Source organism: Notothenia rossii (assembly GCF_949606895.1).
Source record: "Notothenia rossii genome assembly, chromosome: 1".
Lineage (NCBI taxonomy): Eukaryota > Metazoa > Chordata > Actinopteri > Perciformes > Nototheniidae > Notothenia > Notothenia rossii.
In genome coordinates this window covers 12,455,096-12,470,447 of record NC_136912.1, presented here as the reverse complement: position 1 = coordinate 12,470,447, position 15,352 = coordinate 12,455,096, and the positions used below count along the sequence as shown (strand labels likewise).

Here is a 15,352-nt window from a genome sequence, read left to right as displayed (position 1 = left end):
TGACGTCTGGACATGATAATTGGGGCCCGGTCACGCCGACTGGAAACACTGTGGCTCCAGACAACACTTCAAACCAGCTGAGCTGAAACAGTGAGGAAAACACGCGAGCACAGAAAGAAAAACATGTTCGAGTGTGTTTTTTTGTTCCTGGAGGCAAATGTCTGGATCTGTTTGTCCATGTTATTTTGAAATATATCATAGTTGATGTACAAATATAACTAATAGGAATTAAATATGTGACAAGCCTTAAGTACCCCCTTAGGTATTATACAAATAATTCTGGTTGGATTTTTTTGGCACAATTGCTGAAATTGTAATAGCAATAAAACATCAATAGTTAAAATATGTTATTCTTTAAGAGCCAACGTGCTATATAATTCTTTTATTTCCAAAAAGGCAACCTAATATGTATTTTCATTTGGCAACAAAATACATGCAAATGTACTAAAGCTGACGTTATTCGAGTCACTTATTGCTAAGCCAATGACCATGAAGCAAAAATAATTTATACTGATATTTCAGAGTCTGTCATGTCTCAGCATTAATGTAAATATTAAACTTGCACATTCAAATTATGACATAAAAATAAGCTTTCAACCACACTTGACATTAGATACACTTTACACTCACATGCTGCGTAGAGAGGCCTTGACATTTAAATCCACATTTATAGCATCTAGTAAATTATCATCAATGGAAAGTGGGGTGTTGGGTTAATGTAATGAATCACAGTTCTGTAAGGTGAGGTTAATCAGTCTTTTCAATGTTGCCCTTAACAAAGGTCATTAACAAAGAGAGGAACCATCACGATTGTGCGCATTATGTCTGGCTCACTGGGTGCCTTCTCAAGTCTCTGAGGGTTTTAGTGGCTCAGATAGCAGACACAAACCTGTCCATATTCCCTGGATATGTTGGATGTCTCAGGTAACCCCCGGTGTTAGCAATAGGCCCTGCAGCACTGTTATACTGCGAGAAAGAGCCCAGCTGAACGGGGGACACCCTGCCGTAATGGTCCACGGCCTCCACAGACCCGTGAGCTGAGGAGTTGAGGCGTCCAGGTGCTGCGTACCCCTGGCTGTGGCCCTGTGCATACGCTGCCTGGTGTGTGTGTTGGTGTGGGTGGCCGTTTGGCCCGGAGTAGGTGAACCCCGGGTGGGTAGAGGAGCGTGATGATACAGCCCCTCCGCACGCTTGACTCTGAAAAGCCGCTGTTCCCAGGCCACAGTGACTAGACCCATTTGGCAGACCTTCTGGACTGAAGCTGCGGCTGGACTGCTGCATCACCTCTGACCCCTGACCTGCGAGCATGCTGGCTGGACTCTGGTGTCCTATGAGGTGGTTGATGCTGAACGTGCGGTGTTGGCCAGGTCCAAACACAGGAGGAGATGCAGAGGGGTAATAGGCAGAGTGCAGCTGCTGCCCGTACGCCGGACTGACTGTCATGTTGTTGTAGACAGAGTTGGAATATGAGGCTGATCTGGCAATCTGCACAGGAGAGAAAACTGGTGTCTCATGCACATATGAGGTGTAAGTGTTCATGTCACAGCGCTTAAACCTCTTCCTGCGCCTCAGGAAGCTGCCGCTCTCGAACATGTCCTCAGCGTTGGGGTCCAAGGCCCAGTAGTTGCCCTTCCCTGGCCGCCCCGGCTCTCGTGGGATCTTGATAAAGCAATCATTGAGAGTCAAGTTATGGCGGATGGAGTTCTGCCATTTCTTTGAATTGTCTCTGTAGAAGGGGAAGCGCTCTGTGATGAATTTGTAGATGCCCCCCAAAGTCAGCTTGCGGTCAGGGGAGTTGGCTATGGCCATGGAAATGAGTGCGATGTAGCTGTAAGGAGGCTTCCCTCGCTGCAGAGGTCTCTTCCTCCTCCGACCTCTGGGCTGATCCTCTGTCTGCTGCGGAGTGTTGGATGCAGACGACTGTGTGTCTGCTGGAGAGCCTTTCTCCACTTTGACCACCGGCATTGTCATGAACAGTTCAGATATGTCCCTTAAAAGTCCGATTTTAAAGTGTTACTGCAAAGGCTGCACAGTATTAGTACTTCCACAGTTCAGATGAAGTTCCCTCTGTCTGATTTAATTCTGGGCTTCAAAAACAGTCCTGCCAGAAAGATCACATTTGTTTACAACAACTCACGGTCTTTCGGTCCAAATCCAGCAGCTGTTCAAGTGCAAGTCATACACTTTTTCCCAAGAGCTCGTGTTTGAATAATTGCTATTCTCATTCCCACAGTTCGTAGTCAGGGGCAATTAAAGAGTTGTGCTGCAAGAGTGCCATGCATGTTGCTTAAGGTGTGTGTGAGAATGAGTCACTCAGCGTTACCTGAAGAGACATTAGCTCCACCTGAGGGGCCACACCCACTGAAGCATCACAAGCTCTTGACATACCTCAGCTCTATAAGGGTCTATTGTTCACGTTTGACAAGTCTGCATACTTTCTAGTAAACATTTATATTTCTAGAGTGTTGACGTTTCCTTAATACAGCTGCAATAAATCTTGAAAGTTCTGAAATAGCAAAAGGATATCTACTTAATCAGAATATAGTTTTTAAAAGTTGTAATGGTTGTTCATGAAAAAAATACCAACAGGATTTTCAGTGTTTACCTTCTATTCTTATATTTATCTAATCTAACTATCAGACTTAATCTATGCAGAGCTATTTAATTATTATCACAGACGAGAACAGTAAAATCCAACAATGTTTCCTCTTGATATTCAAATACCATTTAAACCTGACCTCAGTTTACTTTAAAAAGTCAAAATGATCCATGTTGTTTTGATGATTAACACTAAAATGCCTATTTAGTGGTAACTTAACCTTCGTGTTGTTTCCTATCCTGCTTCTTTGTTTGTTTTGTGCCAGTGGTTGGACGAGCCAGCTGTGTAGGAGATGTAAATGTTTTCCAGACAAAGGCCGTCCTGTGATTTCAGCATGCAAAAATATAGGCTACCATCATAAATCCTGGACGCAACCCGGGAGACGAGAATAACCAACTCTCCACATGTGGATTGGTCATTGAGATTGGTTTGGTAATGAATGTCTCTAAGGAATGAGTGATAACATGTGCTGGACATGTTTTAAAGTCAGTGTCATAGAAGTTTGTTCTTTATTTGAGTCTATTTTTGCGGTATATTCATTCAATTAAAATTATCAACCACATTCTTAGATAGTTCAATCTGTGAAAGCTCTGTTTGAAAACCGACTTTAAACATTACATTTCACAGGCATCAGTGATGGAAACAATGCTTAAGGTTTGAGCAGCTCTGGTGGTATGAAGTCCAGGGGCTCCACAGTGTAGGGTTCACCAGCTTAATCTTTTAAACAAACACGGCAGCACACTCCCACCGCTCATCACCAGGCAGGGTTAGCAGAGCGGGCATGTGTCAGAGCGGGAGCGAGGGTTTGTTCAGACAAACAGCGCGATGAAAGGTCTCGTCCCGTGGCTCTCCTATCTCAGCTCTACCTGCCTACACAATGTGGTGTATGATGGGTTAACACCATATTAACATAGGAGTCCACATACCTTTTAGTAAACTTAGTGGTTGAAGTTGTCATTAACAAAACACAGGAGTGCCATTCCAATATTGTGCATCTTACTAAAAAAATCAAGAAAAATGTTCACAGTTGATACAAAAAGTAGATAATTAATAACAGCTTAATACAGGACAATTGTCATTTACACTATGGGAGATAATATCTTACATTTCAAATATCTTAAAGGTCTCTCCAATCTGTAAGTTAATTCGAATCGCAGGGATGAAACCCCTCTTTAATGGCCACACATGGCCACATGGAAATTTGGCCTCTGCATTTAACCCATCCTAGTACCAGGAGTCTAGTACTAGGAGCAGTGGGCAGCTATTGTACAGCACCCGGGGAGCAATGGGAGTGAGGGGGGAAGGGGGATGTCCGGTGCCTTGCTCAAGGGCACCACAGCAGGGCAGGAGGTGTACTGGGACCTCTCCAAGTAGCAGTCCACACTCCATATTTATGTCTGGTCGGGGACTTGAACCGGCGACCCTCTGTTGTTTGAGCTTGATTTACATATTGAAATATATTAGACCACAAATGAATGATTGATAGCTGACCAGTTGATTATTAGTATCTCTGATTACAGTAGATAGGGTATGTCTAAGGTTGTAGATGATTTTACTGTTCAATGATTTCTTTATTTGAGTGTGTGTTTCTGTCTGTCTGTCTGTCTGTCTGTCTGTCTGTGTGTGTGTGTGTGTGTGTGTGTGTGTGTGTGTGTGTGTGTGTGTGTGTGTGTGTGTGTGTGTGTGTGTGTGTGTGTGTGTGTGTGTGTGTTTGTAAGATTGTAAGATTGTACACCTGCATCAAAGTGGATATGATTGATTGTCATAGTGAGAATTTAGAGCCTAATTTTCCTATTAAATAATGGTGATGACATTAGTAGATTAATGTCATCACCATTTTGATAATGCTAAACTAATAAGGATTGTTGTTTTTTGGACATAACAAGCAATTTGAAGATGTCACAAGGGGATCTTGACATTTGTGTTGGACGTTTATTTCTTTTTTGAGATAATAAAGATTAAGATATTCTCATAAACAATCAAGGAAACAATTGTTAGCTACAGCTGTAATATAATTACTATGATAGGCTGGCTTTGAAATAAAATAATTAAAATAGGTGTTACCTTGTTTACATATCTTCATTTCCCCAAAGAAGTTCAGACACCCTTCAGGCAGTACAACATATGATAGAGTTCAAGTGTTAAACGCTTCAAACAGTAATAAATAAGCATGCAATATTTAAGATGCATATTTCATTTGAATTTAGTGCTTGTGTTGCATGTATTTGGTCTGGGCCTTAACCACTTTTAAACATTTGTTGTTTTAAGAGACCATGTAAATACTGGTAACATTGCATTAAAATGAATGTAATAATGTGTTTGTTTGTGTAGTGTCTTTACTTCAGCTTTGACAGGTGTGATGGACATTCAGAGGACCTCACCCTTTCCTTAAGGCAGCTTCTTATGCTTTATGGCAATGGACAATTAGTGGTGAGTAACTTCTCAGGCACTCGTTGTTAGTGGAGCTAACAGGCTCATAGCTGCCATAGTTTGCTCATGCATCACCATCTGGCACTCGAACAGCATTTACTGTTAATATTTGTTCATGAGCCTTTTATCTCTGCGTTCGTACCGGTGGATTAAATGTATGATTTATTCTGCTGAAAGGTGACTCAAGTGTCAACATTTGTGTTTAAGAATGTTTTATGGCGTGTTCATGCGCTTCAGAGGCTTACATGATTCTCAGTTCGTGCAAAACGGTACGTGTTGCGTAAGAGGGAAAGTTGTCGTTTAGAAAGCAAACAAACCTTCACTCTTTTCAAAAAAGATATTAACAATGAATACAAATCCTATAATTATTTCAAATAGTTTTTTTTCCGCTTATCTTTCAGGTTCTTTAATTATACTGTTTATATTAACCAGGGATTATATGATAAATAGTGTAAATAAGCTAACACATTTGTTGTATCAACTTTTTAACGTGATACTATTTAAATGTGTTGTTTACCGACACAAATCTAATGCAGCCTCAATCAAACAGAGGTACAGAAAAGAACAATACACCCTTATGAAAAGCTATTGTAGCTCCGAGTTGTACAAATTCATCTGGACATTTCTCAGAATAGCAAATAGCTACACTATGAGTTCTATAAATAAGCATTTTGATATGCCACCAATTGATGTATACCACATGTACGGTTGCTTCAGTAAAAAAAAAGACACAATACATTTTTGAGTATGAATTAATAATCTAGTGATATTCTTTGAAGTACCTGTGATGGAAACTTCTCAAGCAATGGAGACTCAGAAAGACACAGAGAGAGAAGGAACTTTGATGGAAAACACTGATGGTTTATTTGGAGCTTCGGCCGGAGAATTCACAAGACATGTGTTGAGCCACGAGGTGACACAGGCGCTGCTGCCAAACCAATTCTGAAGATCTCTACCCAGACCCAGGTATTGCGCTAGTTCTGAGATAATAATCAACATCAGCACTGAGAGGGCAGCTGTGCTCAGGAAGGGCAGTAATAACTGATAAACTGGGTCAAAGGTATGGGCCTAGGAAAATATTTCCCCAACAGTAGGCTACCTAAAATGTATAACCTTAAAGGTGGGGTAGGTAATTAATTTTGGAGAAACCAGCTTGAGTGTGCTAGAATTTGAAAATACACAGCCGGAAAAAATCTGCCACTTCCTTACAGAGCCCCTCCTCCAACACACACGAGGGCGCACATGACCAATGAGGGCAGGAGATAAGTTTGTGCACAGATGGAAGGCTGACAGGCAGGTAGGCCATCCAGTTATTTTAGCCGGGCCGGCTAAAATGATTGGTCGTGCTTTTTACAGTACTACGGCTTCCACAGATGACATTTTTTAATGGATTTTTTGTCAAAGCACTTAAGATATTTATTGCTATCGGGATGTTAAGAGCATTCCATGGAATATAACAAAAAGTGTATCTCGAGCCGGTTTCTTAAAGGTGACCTATCATGCAAAATGCACTTTTGTACATCTTTTATACATGAATATGTGTCCCCGGTGTTCCAGGAAACTCACCAAGTGTCAGAAAACACAACCCTCTATTTTTTCCTAGATACCCAAATCTCTTAAAGAGCATCTTGCAGGTTTTTTTTTTTTCTCCATTTATGCTTAAACTTGCTTGAAAATTACAATTAAAAAAGTGAATGTAGGATTTGATAAGTTTTACGAGACATAAGGGCAGGAATTCAGAGGGAAAGGAGCAATTTTGAGCTCTGCTCTTAAAAACGGCTTTTTTTTAAAGGTCATACGTCAAACGCGTCATATTACATCACACAGGGGACACATCTCCGCTCTCTGACCGCGGGTATAGTTAGTAGTTGCGCTGAATTGAGCGGTTGTGTTTGAGTGAGCTGGTATTTTTCGGTAGTTTTACATTGTATTTCACCATTTGTAATCATGGTGCAGTATTGTGTTTGTGCAGGTTGCACAAATACCAGCCTGTCAGGACATCGAGTCCACAGTAAAAAGGACCGGAGTTAGCGTTCGTTCCTGGGTGTGTTGTGCATCCACCTCCCTGCAGTACATACTCTCCACAGCTTTATCAGGAAACCGTATTACTTCTCTCTCCTCCCCCTTCGCTGCTCTCTCTCTCTCCCCTCCGGTACACGGCACCGTAAGACATAGTGTGGAGTTGCATTAGGTAACGCTGTGGTGGCTGTACTGCTCCAGCCGTCTCCTTTGTGTTTGTTTGTTTCCCCCTGTCTGTGTTGTTTGTGTGTGTGTGGTGGCTGTCACTCCTGGCTCCCGGCTCAACCTTCACTCACCTGCTGCAATCAGCTGTGCACCCTCCCCGACTACACACCTGCTTTCCATCAAGCCATTTACAACGGCATATCAACGGAGGCTCCACAACCTTTCTCCGCCAGAACGTCAAGTATCAGCCGTATCTCGCGTCTCCCCTCCGGTACACAGCACCGTAGTGTGGAGTTGCATTAGGTAACGCGAGATACGGCTGATACTTACGCATTAGTTTCTGTTATGGATCAGTATCAACAGTCCTGCCAGCAACGTTACTATATTATCAATGCTACTTTAGTTATAGCCTGATATATGATAGCTAACTTCACAATGTTGTGATGTTACGTTAGCTAACATTCTGTAGCTAACGCCGATCACTCACCAAGATAGCTGCCCAGTTCTCCACTGGTTCTCCTCACACCACAGCTCAATTTCTCTCCGATGGCCGTTATTTCTTCTAATCCTTGGCTGCTCCTGGTCTCTTGGACGCCTAGCAGGCTCATAATTATAAGGTTGTGGTCCGTCATATGCATTCGAATATTCATGTTCAACTTCTTCTGTGTCGAAACTAGCATTGGGATCCATGTTTATTAATACGTTACTCCGGCCGCTCTCCCCCTTGTTTCCCCGATGTTACGTCACACGCGGGAGGTCACGTGCCGAGGCTTTTTTATGCGGAAGTGAACATTTCTTACAAAAACGATGCCAGATGTCACTGTAGTGTATATTTCTGTATATTTTTTTGAAAATCTAGTGTATTCATCATTTTCCTACACATTTATTCACAGGTGTCTTTAACCAGGAAGTTGCTCTTTAAAAAGGGGCTGCAACGGATCTGATACAGACTGATCCAGATTTGACCACTTCTATGACGTCACAGAAGTGGCGCTACGGCTATTGGGCCAACTCCACCAATCAGGAGGAGACAGCCACGGACATTGCCGTTCGAAAGCGCTGGAGACGCTGTAGTACATATGCCAGGCCTGTAGATGGTGCTGTTCTCACTGAATCAGCCCATGCAAAGGCAGTGTTAAATTGAGCGAAATGAGGAATGGCTAAAATGCATGATCTGTTTGGTATTTTGAAAGATAAAAAGTATAAATATGCCTTATATAGGTATGGTCCTACACTATATTATTCTAATATAGCATGATAGGTCCACTTTAAACTTACCTACCCCACCTTTAAGGTTAAAGTTATTTTCCCCCTGATTTTGTCCAATCTATGAACTTTCACTTGGACTCGGCATACACAAAACTGAGTCTTCCAGTTAAGTGTTCTTTGGTTTGGCATCACTGAGTGTAGTTGGGCCCTCCGCAGCCAAGGGCCCTGGAGCCATGCATTGATGCCGCCATGAGAGGCCTCCACCTGCCCATCACGGCACAGTGAGGAGACGCAAATCAACGGCTTTAGGTCGGGACATCTGCAGAGGAGCAGGGAGGCAGCCAAGGCAAATGAAGAGCTCTTCACATATACATCTGGCAGTGCCAGGGAAACGGCTCTCTACAAACAAAGACAAGCAAATTTGACATTTGAATTTGAACACTTGAATTTAACCATTTCATGGCTGCATGTTTAAATGTGAGGAATCACTTTAGGACTTATACTAGACGCATTATTGTTGAAAAATAGATGATAAAATGGTATAATGGAAGATCGTTAGAAACTTCTCATGTTGCATGTTCAGATATACATATTTTCAGCAAAAAATGTACCGTATAGTTAATTAATTAAATAAAAGAAAGTTAAAAGTCCTTAAAGCTTAGGGCAGCTGCTGATTCAGGTGACAATTTGACTGGAGGTTTGTCCCTACACGAGGCCCCCTTTCATTGTGCCAACTAGATCAATTAGATAAATGCGCCCACACACACACACACACACACACACACCCACCCACACACACACACACACTAACAGACAGACGGACGGACGGACGGACGGACGGACGGACGCACGCACGCACGCACGCACGCACGCACGCACGCACGCACGCACACACACACACACACACACACACACACGCACAGACACACACACACACACACACACACAGACACACACACACACACACACACACACACACACACACACACGTACATATTTAACGGCAGGCTCCCCGGGCAGTGGAGTGCTTCAGTTATGTAAACTGGCCCGGGTTTGGAGCAATTCAACCGTCAGGATTTTGCATCCTCACCAAGCCCCTGCAGCTGCGAATGCAAACAAGAAACTCTCACTTTCTTCACACACGCACACACTTATACAAAGACACATACAAACACAAGCATGTACCCAGACAAACAGCTTTTGGCTTGTATTCAAATAGAATAAAAAAGCACTTTCTTATAACATGATACACATTTCTTGAAAGGAGGAAACCCTTCTTGAAAATGTGTTTAGCTTATAAAAAGAAAGAAAGTGCCTTTAAAGGAATATTATGGATCATTCGGAATATAAATATATTTTTGAGACAATATATTATTAACTTAAAAGGGGCTCTAATCAATATTTTCAAACCTATCAAATGACTGCTAAAATAATATGTGAATGTAAAATGGGTCTCTTGTATTGATGAACCCAGAGATGATTATCACCTTTATTTGCAGCTCTAAGGAGCTTAATAGAGTATTTCAGTTTATTGTTTAGCTATCGTACCCTCAACTTCACATGTTGGTTCACTCTTATCGTTTTAAGCCACAGCTGAAAACTGGCCATTAAAGGGTCCCAGGATGGCCATTTGAGTTACTGATAACCTATTGAATCATATATGGACTGATAGTTGAGTTAAAAAACAGTTCACTGGCTCTATATAACTATAACCAGCAAAACCATGGCCAAGCCCCAAAAAGTGGAAAGAGAAAGTCCTTTAAGGCCTCAGTGAGCCCACAAATTTTAAAAGGCTGGTTGTTTTTGCATCAGACAATTCCTATACAAGTCAAATATGACAATTTGGCATTCACACCCATTTTTCTTTTTAATTGGCAAGGTGTGTGGAGGTCACAAGGTACGAAGCTTATTTGTCAACCTTCCCACTACTTGCGTACTACTTTTGAGTGCCAAACTAATTGCAATACTGTAAGTGCTTTCCAAAAACTATTTGCTAAACAATTATTTAATCTCCCTCCTTGGCTTTTGAGTTTGGCATTTCGGAACATCTATAAACAATTTTGCTTTAGGCGTGTTCAGACCTTAAGACTAAAAGTTTCCGACCTTGCCTTTATGTCATTAAAGTTCTACTTAAATTCACACCAAAATGTGAATTATCTGGATAAATTGTATGACTTCTGTGTCATTTAATCCTTGTTTGGTCTGCTACCAAATTGAGGCCAAAAACGTATACTACTGAGTCGCTGTATAGCACTAGACAACTGTGTTCATTTTACCGGCTGACCCCTAACACTAACCCTGTAACAATGTAATATTTGTATAGGTCTTCATACCAAAAAATACCGTTAAGGCTTGAAACATAGTCATTTGTTTTTTTTCAGCCACAAGATCCACATAAATAACCCTCCATTGTGTCTTACAAACCAAACAGTTTGAAAACAATGCAACAAAACACATTGCCTGAAATCCACACCCATCAGAGACAAAAAAACATGTCATATACATTTGAACAGCTACCTCAGAGTTATACGCTATCCAAGAGTCAACAAATGATAATCAAATCAAACAAATGATCACTGGGAACCAATCTCCACCAAGACCATAACACTAGAATAAACTTTAAACTTAAATAAACTTTATTTATAGATTAAGAGATCGGATCTATTAGTGTATCAGATAATCAAAATGTCCACGTTTACATCCCTCTTGATATTTAGTTGTGGATCAGGTTTTCTTTGTATGACTCACACACAGAATGACTCACCCTTGGCTGATAGAGACAGTATCTATATACTGTAACAGAGCTCACAATTATAGTCATGCCTGGTTGCAAGTGTCAGTGCATCTTTGTCAGTTGGCCTCTATTAGGATCCATGTGTCAACACCTCATAGAAGTCTCAGCCTGCAAAGGGCCGAGGCGGCTGCACGGGACATTTTACCCGTGCCTGCACCTGAAAAGAACTCCAGTTGCACAACAGGATTGCACGTTAAGATCGAGCACTATCCTCCTTATTTTGTTCTACTTCATTAACACAGATTCATTTCTCTGCGTGTCTGCTGTCTGAGAGCGAGGCAGTCAGGAGGGTGGAGGTGGGAAGAGTCGGAGGAGATGTGTTACCAAACACAGCTCTTGTGGCTTTGGCAAAGTGTTTCCCATGAAGTAAAGCTTTTGCTCTCTTAAATTGTTGCAGCACCTTCTGTTTGTGGGCAAGTATTGGCACGCAATTCAGTCTACAAAGTAATTGAATTTAAAACAGGTTATTTTATACTATATATATATTAATTTGCTTTCTCTGTGAAATGAGAAGATTGACCTTACTCTCATCATATGATTAAAATAAAAAGCTACAGCAATTGTCTGCTTAGCTTAGCTTAATTTATCTAAGCATAGTCGTGATTTCACAACGAAAACTACAACCTGTTGATTATATACACAAAATAATTGTTTTTAAATATATATGTCACATGTAAAATCTAATTTAGAGATGCTGGTCAGTGGAATTTGTAACACTTTGACTGATCCAAGCTGCTGTTCCGTTCTGTCTGTATGCTAGGCTAAGCTAAGCAGCTACTAACTCTATCTTCAACACAGTCTCACGCCATTTTTAGTCACAAAATTAATCTATTGATTCGTGTTCACCAACTAGAAGGAAAAAGAGATTAAGAAAAATACAGATTTCAGTATTCTGACACAGAACGATTTTAGAAGCAATGTATTTCTTTTGGTAGTATGTTTCATGCCTGCACCAAATAATAACAAATTAGAAGGAAAAAAAGATGACAACAAATACAGATTTCAGTATTCTGAGGCTCTGAGCCCCACTTCTTTTCCTCGCGGACGGCAAAAAACTCAGACATTATACAATTTAAAATAAAAGGGTTAGGCTTAGGGTAAGATATCGAGTAAGAAAATGTTTTTATGAACCACACAGCTTCCGGTCTTCCAAGACCCGACTGGACAAAAAGACGTAGTGCAGGCACGAAACATACTACCAATAGAAATACATTGCTTTTAAAATCGTTCTGTGTGACACGAAAGAAGTGCGAAAATCGTGTTGGTGAACACGAATCAATAGATGAAATACATTTCGTGACTATAACACGAAATGCCGTGAGACTGGGTTGTATCTTCATATACTCACAGACATGAGATTGGTATGGATCTTGTGACCAAATCCTAAAAGATGTACTTTATTGATCCCAGTATAAGTAAAAAGAGACAAACACTTCCCCACCTATAATTGGAATAGGCTTACATGTTCATCATTAAAACAAATACATGGTTTAACTTGATTCATTATATGGCCTACATTTAATTTTTTTCCTTCCAAATCTGTATCTGGATTATTTCAGCAATAATGGACATTTCATTTTTAATCTTCCATCTCATTTTTATCATAATCGCTGCTACTTTCGCAGGCAATGTATCAGTGACGCACAAAAAGGCTTTTGTGTGTTTCTGCTGACAGGCTTTCACCGCCGCTTAAATCCCCTGATTCCTAGGAAGATACAGGTATTCAAACAGCTTCCACCGAAATCTTTGTGCACAGTGTCGTGTTTCCTCAGCTGTCAAACTCTTGACATGTCTCTTTAAGCTTGGCAGATGGAGCACTTGCCGAAAGGGCCTTGGAAATGCATGTTTGTTTTTGTACGATGTTGTACCTGTTGATTTTGTTGAATGTGATAGGATTGATATTTAAACAAATGAATCATTAACTGTATGTAGTTGTAAGTAATATCAAATAGCTCCTTAAAAAAAGAAACTGTAAAGTACACTGTTTTCAAAGTGTCTCGTTTTTGACACTTCAACATAACAGATAAACACATGCAAAACCAGAAGGGCACTTTGAGACACAGAATCAAAAATGCAAAAGCCAAAACCGAAAAGATCAACTCCTTGGTAAAGGTAACATAGAAATACATGATGAAAAAACATAAACATGAACACCTCACCTGTGAGACTGCTTTGAGAGAGAGCTGTGCTTTGAGCAACATGCTAATATCAGCATGCTAACGTGCTTACAATGCTAAGGTTTAGCAGGTATAGTGTTTACCATGTTCACCATATTAGTTTATCATGTTCACATGCTAACATTGGCTTATTAGCACTTGAAAAGTACTACATTTGAGACAGATGGATATGTGATTAACTTTGCAGTTTTTTGGTAATACTCTCAACCTGAAATGTTGACCTGATGAAAAAGCTAAAGGCAAAATGAGGGATTCAACAGAGTATTGCAATTCATCCTGTAAGCCAGGGGACCAAATTGTATCTCATTACATCTAAAAAAACAAAACACAAACAGGCTTTCATTAGTAATTATGATCTATTCTCTAGGGCAGGGGGGTCAAACTCAAATACAGAGTGGGCCAAAATAAAAAAAATGAGTACTAGTCGAGGGCCGGACTGGTTCAATGTTTATTGCAGAACTTCTTGAAATGAACTTATTGCACATATTGAACCTGGAACTAACAAAGCTTCAATTATTGCCTATAAAAACAACATTAAACATTAAATGATCAGTTGCATTCATTTCTTATGGCTCTATCTGCAGTGTCATTTCTTATGGCTCTATCTGCAGTGTCATTTCTTATGATTACATTTTTCCACAGGCCAACAACAGCTTCAAAAAAACTATTTCCCTCAAAGAAAAAAACAAAACATGCCCTGTTGTCTCAAGAAACAAAGTGCAGAAGGAAACATCCATTAAACTCAGTGTGCTGCTCTGTGATGCTAGTTCAAGCAGACACTTGGCATCTCATCTCGGGTGCAAGTTCATCAATGTTTGGGCTCAGGCTCTGAGCTGAGGAAACCCTCAGGGTTGAGTAAAGGTGTGCGTGCATACCGGCGGGCCAGATCTAATAGTATTTAAACATTATCCTGACTTGGCCCCCGGGCCTTGAGTTTGATACATGTGCTCTAGGGACTACTAATGACTGTTCATTACATTACATTACATTACATGTCCTTCGTTAGACGCTTTTATCGAAAGCGACTTACATACTCAATACTTTGGACAATCCCCACAGGAGCAATTTGGGGTGAAGTGCCGCCCAGGGACACAACGACATGCAGCGGGACTCAAACTTGCTATCCCCTGATTTGAAGTCCAGCACACCAACCACTGAGCCACAGCCTCCTCCGTTCATGTCACTGTCAGCGCTCTTGTTAACTTTTGGTAGCCAAGCGAGGACTGTTTATGACTTGTTATCACCAGCTGCATATGAGGTGAGATCAGCTCAACCAAAGAATGTTGTTTTATTTCCTTTTTAGAGGCTTGTTGAAATAAAAGATATCTGATATTTCCCACGATAAAGAGACAATTATCAAAACCGCACACAGATCGTGTGCTCCTTGTTGTGTTCGATAATTTAATTTGTTATGTACTTAATTAAGTGTTGTGGTTGGCAGCGCGTGATAAGATCATGCCTCGGTTCTTTGAAGGTGCAGATATTTCGAATGCCTTTGCTGGATGTTTATTACTCATTATAGGTCATTAGTTATAAATGTTTTGTTCGCCGTTGTATTGTCTAGTCTCTAGTGGTTACAATTTACGGCAGGATAATTGAAGATTGTTTCCATTCGAAAGAAAGATAAGACACACGCACTGGCAATGACTGCAGCACGAGTTTAGGGAGAGACTTGGTCATTATCACTCAAACAGGATGTGGTGCAGAGCAGGACACTTTTTAGTATCCTAATGAGTTGGCAGTGTTGGTGTAAGCCAGGTCTCACGCATTCCTGTATCTAGGTTGTACAGAGGGAGGTTGCTCTTCTGACTCATCCTTGCATGATAGTTGGCCAGAGAGAGAGGGAGAGAAATCTAGACTGGTATGCTGTTTCTTTGCAGTGCCACCTGTGTGTCTGTTAAAGTGGGATTTGTACCTCCTCAATCACTGACACATGTGGATTATCTGTACTTAAGGGGA

At 40.9% G+C, this 15,352-nt stretch overlaps 1 protein-coding gene across 1 annotated transcript; it reads right to left on the bottom strand.

The window, feature by feature from the left end:
• Positions 1-367: 367 nt before the first annotated feature.
• On the bottom strand, positions 368-2,283 carry foxe1 (forkhead box E1). Its single transcript, XM_079645309.1, has one exon. The coding sequence runs from the start codon at positions 1,969-1,971 to the stop codon at positions 871-873; it is 1,101 nt and encodes a 366-aa protein (XP_079501435.1). The 5' UTR covers positions 1,972-2,283; the 3' UTR covers positions 368-870.
• Between the last annotated feature and the right edge of the window lie 13,069 nt (positions 2,284-15,352).

Excerpts from the sequence above, each read along its gene's own strand:
- foxe1 (XM_079645309.1), bottom strand. The coding sequence starts at position 1,971 with ATGACAATGCCGGTGGTCAAAGTGGAGAAAGGCTCTCCAGCAGACACA.